At 34.2% G+C, this 17,820-nt stretch overlaps 1 protein-coding gene across 5 annotated transcripts in view; it reads left to right on the forward strand.

The window, feature by feature from the left end:
• The window catches only part of ATP11B (ATPase phospholipid transporting 11B (putative)), a 102,157-nt gene that overhangs the window by 34,635 nt on the left and 49,702 nt on the right, over positions 1-17,820 (forward strand). For all 5 annotated transcript variants that reach the window (XR_003683865.2, XM_036017740.1, XM_036017741.1 and 2 more), the window contains exons 7-12: positions 512-615; positions 7,331-7,378; positions 9,634-9,698; positions 12,202-12,283; positions 15,814-15,964; positions 17,148-17,345. Coding sequence is in view for 4 of the 5 variants with exons in the window: in XM_036017740.1 (XP_035873633.1) it covers positions 512-615; positions 7,331-7,378; positions 9,634-9,698; positions 12,202-12,283; positions 15,814-15,964; positions 17,148-17,345 (648 nt within the window). In the remaining variant the exon portion in view is untranslated. The remainder of the gene's footprint in view (positions 1-511; positions 616-7,330; positions 7,379-9,633; positions 9,699-12,201; positions 12,284-15,813; positions 15,965-17,147; positions 17,346-17,820) is intronic.

Genomic DNA, 17,820 nt, shown 5'->3' on the forward strand with positions numbered 1-17,820 from the left:
ATCAGTGTTCTTGTGAACAAAATGTCTTTGTATTATAGTGATAGGTAATTTTCCTTGGTTAAGGTAGTGAAGTTTGACCTGGTAAACTCTTTTAAATTACTAAAATTTTAAAGAATTTTTAAGGTTTTTAAAATGATGTTATTTATCTATGTCAAGTGTAGCCTTACACGGTTTAATCAAGTTAAAAATGGGAAGTGTTTTTAGGGAAAATAAAATATATTAATATTTTGGTGCTTTTTTAGATGAGGGGGATTTGAAATAGATGGAGATGTAAAGTACAGCGTAGGGAATATAGTCAATGAAATAGTAATTATTATTGGGTGTTAGATTGGTTCTAGATTTATTGGGGTGATCACTTCATAAGTTATATAAATGTCTAATCATGCAGTTGTATATGCAAAACCAGTATAATACTGTATGTCAACTCGAATAGAAAAAATTATTTTTTTAAAAAAGATGATATATAGGGTCCCATTTGGGTCTTGAAACTTCCATTTAATCCTCGTTTTAGACACACGTGGCAGTCCCAGAGACAGCAGTATTACATACGGTCGCCAGTTTGGACACTCTTGTAGCTGTGGTAGAGTGTCAGCAACCAGAAGCCGACTTGTACAGGTATGGTGTGATATTCAGCGTAGTCATCTTAAGTCCTGTCCCAGACCTCACTTTTATAATTATAAACATACAGTGGAATCTTTAGCTAATTGAAGAGATTATTGAGAGGAAGGAAGTAGAGAGATCAGTTCAGGGGAAAAAGGCTAAAAGCAGAATTTGCCAGAATTCTAATCCAAAGTATTAATTCAGAAGCAGTGCTTACATTCAAAGGTTCTTTTTTATTACCTTTTACTTCTATATGAACTGGCTTTATAACTATAATGCTAAACTTTATAACTATAAAAGTAGCTATAGGAAAAGTAAAATTATTTCTTTAAAAGAAAGTAATTGTGTGTGTGTGTGTGTGTGTGTGTGTATACTCCATGAAGGCAACGACTATATAATATGTCTTTGTAGTCACTCGGAACTAACTCCTTTTAACATAATTTACTAAATGCAGTGTAAGTCATCTTTCAGTGATATGATCATTATTGTGGGCTATGAAATGGAAACAACTTTTTATTAATAAAGTAAAATATTAAACTCATTTTTACTGAGTAACTGGTGATAGAATATAAATTAACAACCACATTGTAAAATTCACCTTCAGCTTATCAAATGATATGTCTCCCTCTATTGGTTGAAGTGTTCACATCTTATCATTAGTCATTGGCTCTTCCATAATCTCTTAACATAATTTGTTTGGGATCTAGATACTATTTATAATGGAGTTTTCTCTATATGATGTTATAAAAATTCAGTTTCATCACAGTCAAATAAGGTATAGAGTTTTCCAATTAACTATAACAATTTAGGGTTCTATTCTTTAAGAGCATTAAAACTATAAGATTTAACTGTAAAGAATTTAGTACTTTAACATTTCTATATTCCTATTATTCCCTTGTCTCAAACAGTGGTGAGTTATAAAAAATTGTTAAAAACTAGAAAATGGAGCATTAAGCAGGCATAAGATTTATGTGAGCTGAAATATGACTAATGTGTTGATGGATGGTTTTTATATTATCTTGGAAAATGTGGAAAAAGTTAAATTTTTTAATAGTAAGTAATTCACTGTTAAATATAAGGTGTTCCTTTTTATTTTCTTTTTTCCTCTTCCTTTCTGAAAGTATATATTTTGTTTTAAATATAAAGGTAACTACTACAGAACACTTACGTAATGGAAAGATAACTCATAATTAAATGTATTGCTATTTTTATTCATTCAACAAATTATTGTTGAGCACTGATGTACTCATGGTAGGTAAGAAATAAGATGAATCAGCATGGATTCTATCCTTGAGAAACTCAGCTGTAAAGATGTTACATATATAAAATTATACTTGTCACTTTTCTATATGTTGCTTATAATGACAATATTGAAAGCATTTTAAGTATCTGCCTAGGAGAGTGCTTAAGTGGGAATATGGTACAGATATAACAGGGAAATATATAAATTATAAAAAAAAGTTTCCAGAGAACTTAATGACATAGAAATATACTGAAATATAATGTTAAATAAGATAGAGTTGTAGCTTTAATATGATCCCAATTATATTTTTTGAATGTGTATTTTATGTATTTGATAGGTAGTTTAGAATAGAATAATAGGTAGGTACAGAGAGAAAGAAAAACCTGGAGGAATTACATTCAGCTGTTTTTATTTACTTTTTTCTCCATATTTTCTAATATTTCTTCCAAGAATATTGATTGCTTTTCTAATTTTAAAAAAGTGTTTTCCATTTTACTATACAATATTCTTAACATTTTTTTTTAAATTTTACTTATTTTCAGAGAGAGGGGAAGGGAGGGAGAAGGAGAGGGTAAGAAACATTGATAAGTGAGAGAAACATCAATCAGTTGCTTCTTGCACACCCTGAACCAGGGACCTGGCGGGCAACCCAGGCAGATTCCCTGACTGGGAATTGAACCAGTGACCTTTAAGTTTCCAGGCAGGCCAATCCAGTGAGCCATACCAGCCAGGGCCTTAATAATAATTTCTAGTGGCTGCATAATTGTGTAAGCATACTAGAACCTGGCCATTAACTAATCTTTAAATATCTAACTCTTCCATTGTTTTGCTATTACAAATATTGTGTGGTGCCTTATTACAAATAACTTCATCAATTCAAAAATCAGTGGCTGGATAGTTAGTTCATCGCTTCTCTTCTCTGATACAATTAATTCAATTGCCTCCCAGGGTGCTGCCCTCTCTTGGTTTTTCTCCTTTCAATCTCTTTTGCCGATTTCTCCTCTTCTCCCTGACTTCTGTTAGAGTGCCCTAGAACAGGACTATCCTTGGTCCTCTTCCCTTCCCTACCTATACTTTTCACTATCTACACTCAGTTGATGACTTCATCCAAGGTGATGGCTTTAAAGACCATCCTACATGCTAACTCCAGATTCCTATCTCAATTCCACACTTTCCCAAATTTCACACTCTCATATCCAACTTCATGTTCTACAACTCTACTTACATTTAGAACTCTAAATTAGTCATGTTGAGAATAGAGCTTCCGATCTTCCCTACAAATCTTTTTATCTGAACAGTCTTCCGTGTCTCAGTTGAAGACAGTCCCTCCTTCCAATTCTGCAGGCCAAAACCCCTGGAGTCAGCCTCAGCCATGACTCCCCACATCACCTCTCTGCTAATGCCTCCTAACCCCCTCTCCCACATTTCATCCCAACCCATCAGGGCATTATTGGTTACCTGCAAAACACACCCAAAATTTGATCACCTTTCACTAATTTCACTGCCAGTAATTTGGTGTGAGTCAGCATCACCTCCTACCTGGCTTACTGCTATCAGGGGCATTCTTACCAGATTTTCTGTTTCCCTTGCAGTCTGTTCTCACGAAAGCAGCCAGAATGATCCTTTTAAAATGTGAGTGATGTCATGTCATTCCTTTGTAAAACCCTGCAGTGACTTTTCCATCTTACTAAGTCAAAAACCCATGTCTTTATAATGACCTGTAAGACCTTACTGAACCATTGCCCCTATCCCCAGCCTTTCTTCTCTAACCTAATTTCTGACCACTCTCCTTCTTGTTCACACATCAACTACACTGGCCTCCTTATTTTCCCTTGAACATACAGATTCACTGCCACCTTTTCACTGGCTATTCCTTGTCTTAACTCCTTTACCACCTTCTAGTCTATGCTTAAATCGCCTCAGTGAGGTCAACTTTGAATATTTAATACTGCAACCTAATTCTTCTTACCCTGTTCTGCTTTCCCTTTTTATAACACATAGTAATACCTCTTTGTATATTATATAATTGATTTGTTTATTGTTTATTATCTTTCCAACTACAGTATAAACTGAAGGGCAGGCATCTGTGTGTGTTTTATTCACTGATGTATTGCAAGCACCTAGAACAGACAGATCTAGCATATAGGAGGCCTTACTACGTATTTGTTGACAAGGGAAAAAAAATATTTTTATGTTCTTATATTTATGCAGTTAAATTTTTCCTTTTATTGAATTGTTTGTGATATAGGCAAGCAAATTTGTGTATATAGTTCCCTTTACTATTGAATTGATGTATTTGAACAATACTAGGCACATTGTAGACACTCAATAAATATTGAATGAATGGATGAATGATAGAGTTCCAAAATATTACTCAGACGGTGTGTGAATATTTTTATTGCCCATTCATTCCTCCATCAGCTATTGAGTGCCTCCAATAATTGAGGCATAGTACCGGACACTGAGAATAATATGCTCACTCGACAGCATGTACACTGAAATTGAGAATACAATGGTAACGAAACAGTAATAGTTCTTGCCTCTTACAGTTTGTAATCTAATACTAGATTCCCAAAGAACAGACATCCAGCAATCCAGTAGAATTCCTGGATTCTACTGGAAGAATCCAGTAATTCCTGAAGAAAAGGAATTACTGGATTAAAGTTTGGCCTTTCATAAACATACTGACACTTCACCAAAAGCTTTGGACTAATTTTTATTGCCATGAGCAAAGTGTAAGTGTATGGGGGAGTTTTTATTGTTTCAGAATTATACTAGTATTAAATATTATAGTTTTTATATTTTTGTTAATTTTATAGATAATAGTTTCATAATTTTAAAACTCTGGTTTTAATTTACTTTTTACTAGAAAGGCTAAACATTTTTGGTTATTAATTCTTCTCCCTTGAACATTGTTGAATCTTCCCTAATTACCTGTTGATTAATTGGGGTTACATTATGTTTTTTTAAAGAACTTTAATAGCTTATTGAGAGAGGATAGCATATGATAAGAAATGACCTTTACCATGCAACTGGAAGAAATGAAAACCAGAAGAGCCTTTTGTTTAGGAGCAGCCTCTCACAGGTAGTTCACAGCACTCTCCATTTTCTTTTTCCTTGGCTCTTTTACTCCTTTAGTTTTTTATTCTTTCCACCTCTTATTTTCTTAGGCTCTGACTTAGCACTTCCACTTTTAGGAATTTTTTCGTAACAAAATAATGAAATTCTACTATTCCTAGGGACTTATCTTAATGAAAATGTAAAAAGTTATGTACACAGGTTTTTCAGGGCTGCATTGTTTAGACCAGAGATTTTCAACTGGTGTGCTTCAAGAATTTTTAAAACATGCAATACCTGACTACTTACTTAGGGACCTCTTTTCCCTTAGATTGTCAAATAAAAAATAACTACAGCCAGTAAATCAAAATTAAACCAATTTTTTGTCAGATCAGCAAAAATGTATTTTTTGATGTGCTGCAAAATTTTAGTAGTTTATGCAGTGAAAAAAGTTGAAAATCACTGGTTTAGATGATATGTAAGTTGGAAAAAACATAAGCTCCCATCAGTAGTGAATTGTTTAAATGTATTATACAGTAACCCCAAAATGCAGAATTATGTGCAGCCATGAAAAATAATGGTGTGGCTCAGTGGGTTGGGTGTCATCTCCAAACCAAAGGGCCCATGGGTCAGGGCACATGCCTGGGATGCCGGCTAGGTCCCTGGTTGGGGGTGTGGAAGAGGCAACCAGTCAATGTTTCTCTTACTCTCTTTTTCTCTTCCCCTCTCTCTAAAAATAAATAAATGAAATCTTTTTAAAACTAATGATATAGATCTGTGTTTTTGACAGGACAGGTTAAGGGGGGGTGGAATGTTATCAACACTATTTATGGTATGACTTATCTTTTGTTTTTTAAAAGATACTTGTTTATCTATATGTGTGTGAAAAAGCCTGGAAAATGTATTCCAAAATAATAGCAGTGTTTGTATTTGAGTAGTGGGATTGCCTCTGGTAGTGTTTATTTCCCTGTTAATATCTTCTTTATCTGAATCATTTTATATCAAAAAGAGAATAAAACTATTTTTGCTTAGAAACAAATAAAAGTGTGACTTTGGAGAAAGGGCCAAGGAAAGTGCAAGATGAGTTAATCCAGCATGGAACTGGCATGAACCAACAAGGAGTGCCTTAGAATCAGGGATACAGGACAGATAAATGTAGGGAAACAGGAATTCACCTGTTGGAATCGTGCTCAGGGAAATCAAAAGAGTGGTCCTCATCATCTCTGAAGGATGCCCAGAGAGACTCCACATGAACTGGTGCTTTACATCCAAATCCGAAGGTGAGGTTAGAAACAAGATTACATGAAATCCATTAAATGGAGCTTTTAAAAAACAAAACAAAATATAATGCTCTTCTGTGGTACAGGCAGTTGAAGGAAGCAGAAGTAAGAGATTTGCAAGAAACAATGAAGCCACAGGGACAAAGCATCTGTGACCTGGAAATAGAAGGAATAATAGGGGACATTTGATAGGGAATGCTTAATATTGCCTTGCCTAGTTAAGTGATACTCTGCTAGAATGTACTTCAACTCAAAATTTACTTCTCACTGTAGTAGAAAGTAATTGTTCATTTAAATTGACTTTGTGCTATGGAGCTGTTACAGTAGTAGAAGTTGGGACTGAAAGGCCAGGTAAAGAAAACTTCATTGATAACTCTAGAAGCTGTGGAGTTCACTGATAGGTTTTTGCTTACTACTCTGTCACCACCACTTAACTCACATGTAGTAGTTGTTCAGTGAGTATTTGTTGGACGAATGAATGCATGAATAAGTACATGAATGATTCTAATCACAAGAAGGAATCTTATTTAGTAAACTGATGAAATATGTGAGCACTCAATGGCTAAATAATGTATACATCTTTGTGTAGCAATTACAAATTCTCATGATGATGAAACTAATAATAGTAATATAACATTTTAAGATTTTATTTATTTATTTTTAGAGAAAGGGATAGAGAGGGAGAAAGAGGGGGAAAGAAACATCCATGTGTGAGAGAGAAATGTCGATTAAGTTGCCTCCTGCATGTGCCGGAACTGGGGACCAGCCTGCAGCTCAAGCATGCACCCTGACTGGGAATTGAACCAGCAGCCTTTCACTTTGCAGGACAACAAGCCACGCTCAGCCAAATGAGCCACGCTGGCTGAGGCAATAATATAATTTAAATCACCATTTTGAAAACACTTTCATTTATTACCTCATTCATAGCTGTAGTGGGGTGGCAAGAATATTATAATTTTCAAAGCTTAATGACTATTTCATAAGTTCTAACATGATTATTGGACCATTTATATATATATAAAAGGTTGGTTTGGTGTCACATATAAGAATAGTGCCAAAAGTATCTAAAGTTTTCCACCTGTTGATGTCATAAGTACTTTGTCATTGTTTTTTGTTTGTTTGTTTTGTAACATGCTGAATTCTTTGATAGATTCATGGGACGAATGATAATAACTCAACAAATGGAAGAAATTGTAAGGTAAGAATAAATTCACATTGTGGGAGAGACTAAAATCAAGTTGTAGGTATATTAGGTGAACAAGCTGCACATAATAGAAAAGGTTCTTTTAAAAGCACTTAGCACTTTATCTTCTAGTAATTTGTAGCATCAGCAAGTGAGGATGAAGCAAATTTAATGAAATATCAAAATAATTTAGTAAGATTATTTGTATACTTGTATTTTTTATTTTTTAAATAATTTATTTTTATTTTTGAGAAAGGGGAAGGGAAGGAGAAAGAGAGGGAGAAAATTATCAGTGTGTGGTTGCCTCTCACACGCTCCGCACTGGAGACCCAGGCATGTGCCCTGACTGGAAACAGAACCAGCCACCCTTTGGTTCGCAACTCACACTTAATCCACTGAGCTACACACAACCAGGGCATTTGTATTTCTTTTTCTAATAATATCAGGTAGTAACATAAAAGGAAGCAGACATTCTTAATCAAATCTTCACGTACCACATTTAAAATCTAGAGTACAAAAAATGTTTTATATAATGTCTAACAACCATAAATGTTTTGGTCTTACTCATTTCAAAATCATTTAGTACAAACTAGAGTATTTAGTGGCCAATTCAGAACCTCTTAGTTGCTCTTCTAATTGGTTATTTTGTTTGGCTGGTTGCTTTGGTCTGTTTTCCCTCAATATTCAGGTTAATTTCTGGCTACTACATGAAAGGCCTTGGGGTCATTTCAAAGATTTGCTAACAGGGTGAGATTACATTGTTATTCATGACCACAAAGTCAAATTTAAAATAAATCTTGGAGTCATCCCTGGAACTTCTAAATCAAATTAGCATTTTACCTTTTTATGAGACATGTTTAATGAAATTGGCTGCTTGAAATAAATCACTGACATGAAAAGTTGAGTATTTTTTAAATGAATTCCTAAAAAAATGAATTCCTCAAGACAAACCACCAAAAATATCAAGTATCAGCACTGATTCACATTTTTTACAAACATTAACACAGGAGCATGTTTTAATGAACTCTGTCACAAAGTCTTTTGAAGTGTAGGGCCCCTGCTTAAATAACTGTGACTAGGTTTTTATTTTGATTTCTGTAGTGACTTAATGAGATAGATGTGTGGATATATAGTCTGAATTGCATTAGATATTGTGGCTGATAAAAGGGAAGACCAATTATGTTCCCTCAGCCCTTAGAATGGTTAAAAAAGATGACCCATGTTCTTTGTTGAAGCAACCAGAGTGTGCTGATGAATTACCTTTAAATTTTAACCTTTCTGTCAATATATCCCAGTTGTATACACTGCTGTGACCTCAGAGTTTTTCTATTCATTGTTAAGAGTCAACACCAAGTGAAAAAGAGCTATTTTGTGGCTCCTGGTTAATTGATTTTGGAATATCCATGTAGTGTGCTCCAAATATGACTGGCTATTAAAACCATACTAGTTAACCATGTCCCAAATATCTGGTCCTCCTGGTTCGTTGGATTTTTTTTTAGAGTGTTTGGGTTTGCACACATCTTCAGAATTGGTCCCAATTTTGTTTGATTTGGATGACTTTATAGGTATGTTTCAGAAAAGGATGAGGGATGTCAACAAAATTGAAGGCTTTTTAAGTTATCCATAACAGAGTCTTATCATTTTGCTATCACTAAAAAAGTACAATTTCCCTTCTAGTTATTTCTTCTAATTTCATATCTCCTTTATGGAGAGAAATTTGAACAGCAAGAAGACCCATGCTCCAAGAAGTATGCAATGCAAGTAGTCAAGCTGTAGTGTCAGTCATGCTTAGACAAGAACTAACTCACTCGCTACCTGATGTTTTATAATCCAGAGTAATTTTAATTGTGCAGAACTTGTGCATTTATACACAAATCACACTGCAATTTATGTCAATAATGCATTTAATTCTCTACTTCCTTCAAAAACTATTTATTAACTTTGCTCACAATTTCTACTGTTAAATGTTTTTAAATCATTGCTTAACCTTTTATTTTGTTGTGTTTTATGTTTAAAATTTTTGGAACCAGTCTGGTGGCTTTGTGAGTTTATTTACCAGCATAATTTATTTCTGAGCCACTGATCTTAAAGTGACTGAAATGCTAAAGCAGGTGTTTTTGTTTTGGTGACTAATATTGTGATCAACATAGATAATAGCTCAGATTTTGCTTTTGTATAAAAGTAGTGTTGTAACCATAACTCAGGTACTTTCTGTGGAAAATGACATTTTAGAATTCAATTAAAATTTTAATGCTTTTTTTCCCCCTTAGACCTCTGGGACCAGAGAGTCTCTTGCTTCGTGGAGCCAGATTAAAAAACACAAAAGAGATTTTTGGTTTGTATATTTTGAAAATGTTTAATTAAAGATTCATGCTGATGCTTTATATGAAGTATTTTCAAAAGTACAGCATTTGTGGTCTTTTGGCTGGATAACTTATTACTTAGTTAAATGTTGCCTGTGATAATTTTCTTACAAAGATTGTATTAATATAATTTTGGTTGTATTTTTTGTTAATCATCCTGTTTTTTTGAGTAATAGACTAGAACCTTGCTCTTATATTTTCTTTGTTGATGCTTGTGAAACTGAGTGCTAAGAAGATAATTCTGGCATTCATGGTGGATAAGAATCAGTGTAGTCTGGTGTCATGGCATACTAAACTACCTATATGATTAATTCCATTGTGATTATTCTTAGATTGGATGGATAAAATTGCTGACTCATTCATTCATTCAACAAATTCTTATCAATGTGACTGTATATCAGGTGGATCAAAAGGATACATAGTGCTCTTGCATTGGAGATCTATTAATTAATTAAAAATCAATTATACTAACCAGCTTGTTATTTACTGAATGTTTACAGCTTTTGAGGTCCATCCTCCACATTCTGTTCTTTCATCTATCTTATCTCTCACAATTGGGTTTTCTGAGTAAAAAAATCCATGTACTTTTTTAAAAAATGGAAAATGAGTGTTGGTGAGGATGTGGAGAAATTGCAATCCTCATACATTGCTGATGGGAGTGTAAATGTTGCAGCTGCTGTAGAAAACAATTCAGCATTTCCTCGATAAGTTAAATGTAGAATTACCGTGTGACCAAGTGGTTCTGCTCCTAGATATATACCCAAAAGAACTGAAAAGGTGTTAAGCAAAGACGTGTACAGGAATGCTCATAATGGCACTATTTACAATAGTCACAGGGTAGAAACTACACACATGTTCATAAACTAATGAATATATAAACAAAATGTAGGATATCCACATAGTGGAACATTATTTACTTTAGAAAAATGAATTGCTGATTCATGCTACCACACGGATAACATTGACAACATTGTGCTGAGTGAAAGAAGTCTGACACAAAAGGCCACATATTGTATGATCCCGTTTATTTGAAGACCCCGAATAGGCAAACTCATAAGAGACAGAAAGTAGATTAATGGGCTGGGTAGTGGAAGAGAATGGGGAATGCTTCTCAATAAGTGCGGGGCTTTCTTTAGGGGTGATGACAGTGTTGTCAAGTCGGGTAGTGAGGATAGTTGCAAAACACTACAAATATACTAAGTGCCACTGAATTGTACATTTTTAAATGGTTAAAATGGTAAATTGTATGCTACATATATTTTACCACAATCTAAAAAGAGGAAACCATAATAAATGGCAGAAGCTAGAGAATAATCTCTAATGCCAATGCTTTTTAAACCCTGTCATGTAATGCTATATTTCAACACATTTCTCTAGCAGTAAGAATTTTTCATGCTCTTAAAAGTTTTGTATTTGAATGACTTTAGTTGGGTCTGCTCTTGTTTTACCTCAGTACTACCTCTCTCTATTATATCATTCAGGCTGATTTCTATAACTTTGGTTCCCTTTGCATTTGAGTTGTAATTCTGCCTTTAAGGAATAATTCTAATGGTAAAAATTCCAGGACAAATCTTAATCAAGAGAGCATGATGAATCCTACACTGTTTCTCAAATCTTACTACTTACAAATGAGCATAAACATTTATTGATTATCTGTTTCTAGGCATTTTGCTAATTTGTCATACAAACCTCACAACAATTCTGAGGATTTTTGTTTCCTTTTTGGGGTTCCCCCCCCCCCCATTTAAAGGTGGGGGAATTGAAACTAGAGAGATTAAATAACTTGCCCAAGGGCACTGAACTAGTAAGTGGCAGAGCTAATGTTCACACCAAGGTCTGATTCCAGCAAAGTTTTTTATAAGGCTGGTCTTACCTAATTTCATTCACTCCCCAGTTTTAGTCCCACTGTTACTGTCCTGATTCATCTTAAGAGTCGTTCACATGTGCACACATTTTTCAGATGACCCTTTCCTTGTGTTTACCTTATTTACTCTGATAGATTTCCATAGTATCTTTCAGTGCTAATGAAATTATGTCCAGACTCCAGATTCTGGCATTCAGGGTTTTTCACACTCTGATCCCAGTCTATTGTCCCAACTTAACAGAAAGTGCTTTTCCATGTCTGTCTTTGTTAACACTGTTTGCTCTAGCTGTAATGGCCTTCCCTGCCATTTTTCTTTTTCCAAATCCTTCTGCTCCATCAATTCCACCTCAGATAGTATCCCTTTCATTCACATATCTCAGTTATAACTCAGGAACAGAAACTCCAGGAGGCCTTCCTCATCCAGCAGTTTGAGCAGTTGGAGTTCCTTAAAATGGAATTGGAAAGCCTTTTTAAATTCCAAAAAAGGAAAGCCTAATTGTAACAGCTGTCAGAAAATGCATTTTCTTAGATGCTTTCATGCTGGTGAGTACATTTCTGTTGTGAAGCATGCTAGGGGATTATTTTAAAGAACTATTTTGTTTTGTTTGCAGGTGTTGCTGTATACACTGGAATGGAAACAAAGATGGCATTAAATTATAAGAGCAAGTCACAGAAACGATCCGCAGTAGAAAAGTAAGAAAAGTATTTTCATTTATTTGCACATAAATATAGCTATGGATATGCATATTATGTATAAAATATTTGTGTATAAAAATATTTGATACATATATAATGTCACGTCACACAAAGTGGTATCCTTGAGGATAAGGGTAGTTTCTTCTATCTTTGTATATATGTAGCATTTTATACAATGTTTAGCATATAGTAGATACTAAATTATGGCTTTAAAATAAGTATTATCCAGCAATAATGGAATCACTTGATCAGATTAATCATCCTGCTGGTAACAATTATAAAGCCTGGACAAAATATTTTTAAAAATAACTGTTTGAAAGCTCTGGAAAGTAACAACAGCAACAAAAAAAGACAGAAACTGGCAAAGAATCTACTCTTGAAAGGTGGCATCAACAAGGGGAAAAATTTAAGAATGTAGCTTTTTGCCAGAGGGCACGCTCCAATTCCTGTACTGCATAGGGCATCAGAGAGCCAGATTCTATACAGACAGTTTGGAGAAAATTATGTGTGGAGGGGGCCACAGAAGGAAGTGAACTCTGAAACCTACACATAAATTGTGTCTAAAACCTTGCTTGGCCATTAGACCTGCACATGTGCAGGAGAGGCCCCAGGGGGCTCGGCAACACAACAGTATGTATCAGCAAGCTGTAAGATCTGAACGGAGTGTTCTGTTGCTGCCTGTTGAAGTGCAGACCGTGTTTGGTGTCTGAGCTTAGCCAAGTACATATTTTGGATATTAACCCCTTGTTGGAGCAGGTATCTTCTCCCATTTGGTTGGTAGTCTTTTTGTTTTGTTGGCAGTTCTTTTGCTGCGCAGAAGCTTTTAGTTTGATAAAATCCCATTCATTTCTTTTTGCCTTTACTTCCCGTGCCTTTGGGGTCAAATTCATAAAATCTTCTCTAAGGTCAAGGCCTATAAGTTTAGTTACTATTTATTCTTCCATGTAACTCATTGTTTCAGATCTTATATTTTGGTCTTGGATCCATTTTGAATTAATTTTTGTACATGGGGACACACTGTAGTCTTGTTTCATTTTTTTGCATGTGGCTTTCCAGTTTTCCCAGCACCATCTGTTGGAGAGGCTTTCTTTTCTCCATTGTATGTTTTTGGCTCCTTTATCAAAAATTATTTGCCCATATAAATATGGTTTTATTTCTGGGTTCTCAATTCTATTTCATTGATTGTGTGTATAGTATAGTATTAGCAAAAATGATAGCTCAATGGAATGAAATAACGAGTTGAGAAATAGACCTATTCATATATGGTCAACTAATTTTCAACCAAAACATAAAGTAAATTCAATGAGGAAAATGACAGTCTTTTCAACAAATGATATAACAACAATTGGATATCCATAGGGGGGAATAACACACCTCAGATTCTGCCTCACACCATATACCAAAATGAATCATCTAAACATAATTTTAGATGTTTAGATGAAAAGATAAACATCTTTTTCAAAATAAATTGTCTGAACATAAAAGCTAATGCTATAGAAGTTTAGAAGAAAACTTAGGAAGATACATTTATAACCTGGAGATAAGTCAATGTCTCTTAGGGTGCACAAAGCAATAACCATTAAAGAAAATCATAAACGTCCATGAAATTAAAACTTTTGCGCATCAGACTGTTCATTTAAGGAAAGGAACAAGCAAGCTATCAACTGGGAGACAATAACCACAAATCATCTGATAAAGTAATTGTACCCAGAATGTATAACAATTTGTAAAAACTTCTATAAATCCACTAAAAAGAAAAACAGCCTAATGAAGAAAATGTGTAAAAGATGAAGCAGGTACTTCACAAAGAAAGCATACAAATAGCCAATAAACACATAAAAAATGTTCAGCATCATTAGTTATGAAAGAAATACAATCTAAAACTACAAAGAGATACCAGTACACACTTACTGGAAATGCTGAAAATTAAAAAGACTAATAGTTCTAAGTATTGGCAAGGATATGGAGTAACTGGATCTCTTCTAAAACTATGGGACAAAAAGGAAATCTCAAAGAAAATTGTTAAAAATATCTAGAAGTCAGTGAAAATACAGTTCATTAAATTTTCTAGGATGCAGCTAAAGTGAAACAGAACCAATAGGTTATATATAGGAGGAGATTATTACAGGAATTGGCTCAGAGGGTTATGTAGGCCATAAGGCCCAACAACCTGCCATATGCAAGCTAGAGAACCCAGAAAAGCTGATGATATAATTCATTGTGAGTCAAAGGCCAGAAAACCATGGGGCCAGGTATAACCTGGAGTCCATAGTCCTGAGAGCCAGGAATTCTGATGGCCCAGCTGAAAGAGAGAGAGAGAGAGTTTGCTCTACCTCCCCTTTTTTGTTCCATTTGGTCCCTCAGTGGATTGGATGATGCCTGCCTACCTTGGTGAGGACATATCACTTTGTTAAGTCTGCTGAATCAAAGATGAATCTGTTCTAGAAACAACCTCACAGACATACTCATAAATAGTGTTTCACTAGCTGTATGGGCCTCCCTCAGCTCAGTCAAGTTGGCGGGTAAAATTGATTGCCACTGCTCTGGCTGGTGTGGCTCAGTTAGAGTGTCGTCCCTTAAACAAAAGGTCGCAGGTTCAGTTCCTGGTCAGGGCACATTGGTGGGTTGTGTGTCCCTGGTCAGGGCGCATATGAGTACAAAAGGCAACCTCCGATTGTTTCTCCCCCTCTCTCTCTCCCTCCCTTCCCTTCTCTCTAAAGTCAATAAGTATGTCCTCAGGTGAGGATTAAAAAAAAATTTGTCACAGCACTAAATGTGTATATTAGAAATGTATTAGAAACATACACATTTCTACCAAGAAATACCAATGACAGAAACCAAAATTAAAAACGATACTATTTGCAGTCGTTTGCCAAAAAAATACCTAGAAGTACATCTAACAAAATACAGGATCTGAATGCTGAAAATTATAAAATGCTGGTGAAAGAAACAAAGACCTAATATTAATCTTGTCTAGTGAAATATTGTAATGTTTAGCTAGCCCAGTGAAAAGAAGAGGGATTCTGTAGTCAGTTCCTGACCTGTGTGATTTTGGGGAAATTTACAGAATGATTTTTGGGCTTTAGTCTTCATTGAAAAGGATGTAATCTCTTCCTCACAGAGTTTTTATAAAGATCAGACAAATTAATAGACATGATAAAAGTTTTCTAAATCTTAATGCTACCTAGATGTTAGTTATTTTTATACTTAAAAATTATTAAGTCCTGAAATATAAAAAATCTTAGAGTAATTACCTACACACACACACACACAAAACTGTCAGTTACTATTAGCATTTTGAACAGCAATATAGCTATTATAGGCTTATAATCTTATGTATTGGTTATTTTATTGCTAGTTATTAGATTCTATTGAGTGGTCATTTCCTAAAAACAAAGACTCTGTCCTTTAAATAGCTGCTATAATACCATATATTTTAATATCTTGTTTAATGTCAGCATTACTTTCCAAGCCATATATAATAACACGTAATTGGTATGTTTTATATTCTCTCATTCTCATTTCAGGTCAATGAATACATTTTTGATAATTTATCTAATAATCCTTATTTCTGAAGCCATCATCAGTACTATCTTGAAATATACATGGCAAGCTGAAGAAAAATGGGATGAACCTTGGTATAACCAAAAAACAGAACATCAAAGAAATAGTAGTAAGGTATTTTACGGTGTTCTTCACTCTGCTGTAAAGGAAACTATTGTCTAGCAAGTTCTTTGGTGTAGTGACTTCTGATAGGAGTGACCACTATGACCTTCCTAAAAACCATTACCATGGAAGGCTGACAAAGGACCATTGCACACCTGAAATCAACACAAAATATTGAAAGTAAACTGTAAATGAAAATAAAACAGAACAAAGTAAGTGAAATTAAAGGACATTGCAAAAGAAGAGTACCAGCCTGTTTGTACTAGCATGCTTTTTGCATTTTAGGATGTAAGCAATTATATTTTCTGTGGTGTGACTTGAATAGTTACAATAAATTATAAAAATTTAAATCATCTGTATTGGCATTCCACTTGAATATTACAAATTTAGTTTTTATTCCTGTGTACTATAATTGAAATAAAGAGTAAGTTGATTTATTTTCAATTCTTCCAGAATTATTCAAGGAATGTTACTTACTGTCAGTCAATTGATGATGGTATGAAGTAATACACAAATCATGTTATGCAGAGTTTTAAACTGATTAAATGTGGGCTACCAACAGAATTTAACCTAGAATTTTAGAAACTAGTTCTCCAAATTTCACTTCAGATTAAAATAGAAATATTGAAATACAGGTTCGAATCTCAGACCACACAGCAGATAATCACATTTGCAGTTACTTTCCCAGAATGGGTGTTAACATTTGGTTTTGTTGTGCCATTGAAATAGGCTGTTCCTGTGTGACCTGGAATTCTAAGAATTATAAATTCTAGCAGTTCTAGCCTGGCAACTATTTTTTAATTTTTAAAAATTACAGTCAATTTTTAGTTATCTGTAATTTTGAAGAGTAGAAGTAGAATGGTAAGCATATTCCAGAGATTATAATTAAAAATTTGCCAAAAGCAGTTTCGGTCACACCAGGCTTTTTGTTAGCTTCTGAAAAGTAAGAAATTAAGTGATTTGAGTTTAAATTTTATTCCCTTTTACTTTGTTTAAGAGTCTAATGAACAATAAAACTACCAAGGAAATATGTTAAAAAAAATTTAAAAGATGAATTTTAATTCTTGAGAGTATTCTGCTTCAAAATATAGTTAATGGTTTGTTTAGACATGCAACTTTCTGATAATTTTCTACAATATAATTGTGGGCATACTCTCATATTTTCACTTATCAAACAATCATGTTTTTCCTCCAGATTCTGAGATTTATTTCAGACTTCCTTGCCTTTTTGGTACTCTACAATTTCATCATTCCAATTTCATTATACGTGACAGTAGAAATGCAGAAATTTCTTGGATCATTTTTTATTGGTTGGGATCTTGATCTCTATCATGAAGAATCAGATCAGAAAGCTCAAGTCAATACTTCAGATCTGAATGAAGAGCTTGGGCAGGTAAATGATCCTTTTAATTTATTTGTCTGATTTGTTATTTTTATCAAAACAATACATGTACAAAAAACTAGTAAAAAAGAAAATACTACAAGGCTTATACCAAAAAACAGCCCTACTTAGCTCCATACCTAATTTTGTTTACCATTTTTAAATTTTAAAGCTGTTTCTTCCATTATCTGGTACCCTATTTCTATATAGTATCGCTTTTAGATTTTTACATTTTAGAAATTATTTCTATGCAACATAAAGACAAAACTCTCACACTATTTCTTTCACACACATACCCTGACCCATACCCATTTTGCCTCCCCACAGACCCCCCCAATGTTGTTATATTACAATTTTGGATTTAATAAATATTCATTTATTGGCATTATCTTGACTGTATTCGTATTACTAATTGTGGAAATAGACTTAAGGAAATAGAGACCTACTGTTTTTGTTTAACATAGGACTATGAACACAAAGGTTTGGG

The sequence above is a fragment of the Phyllostomus discolor genome, chromosome 2 (assembly GCF_004126475.2).
Source record: "Phyllostomus discolor isolate MPI-MPIP mPhyDis1 chromosome 2, mPhyDis1.pri.v3, whole genome shotgun sequence".
Classification (NCBI taxonomy): domain Eukaryota; kingdom Metazoa; phylum Chordata; class Mammalia; order Chiroptera; family Phyllostomidae; genus Phyllostomus; species Phyllostomus discolor.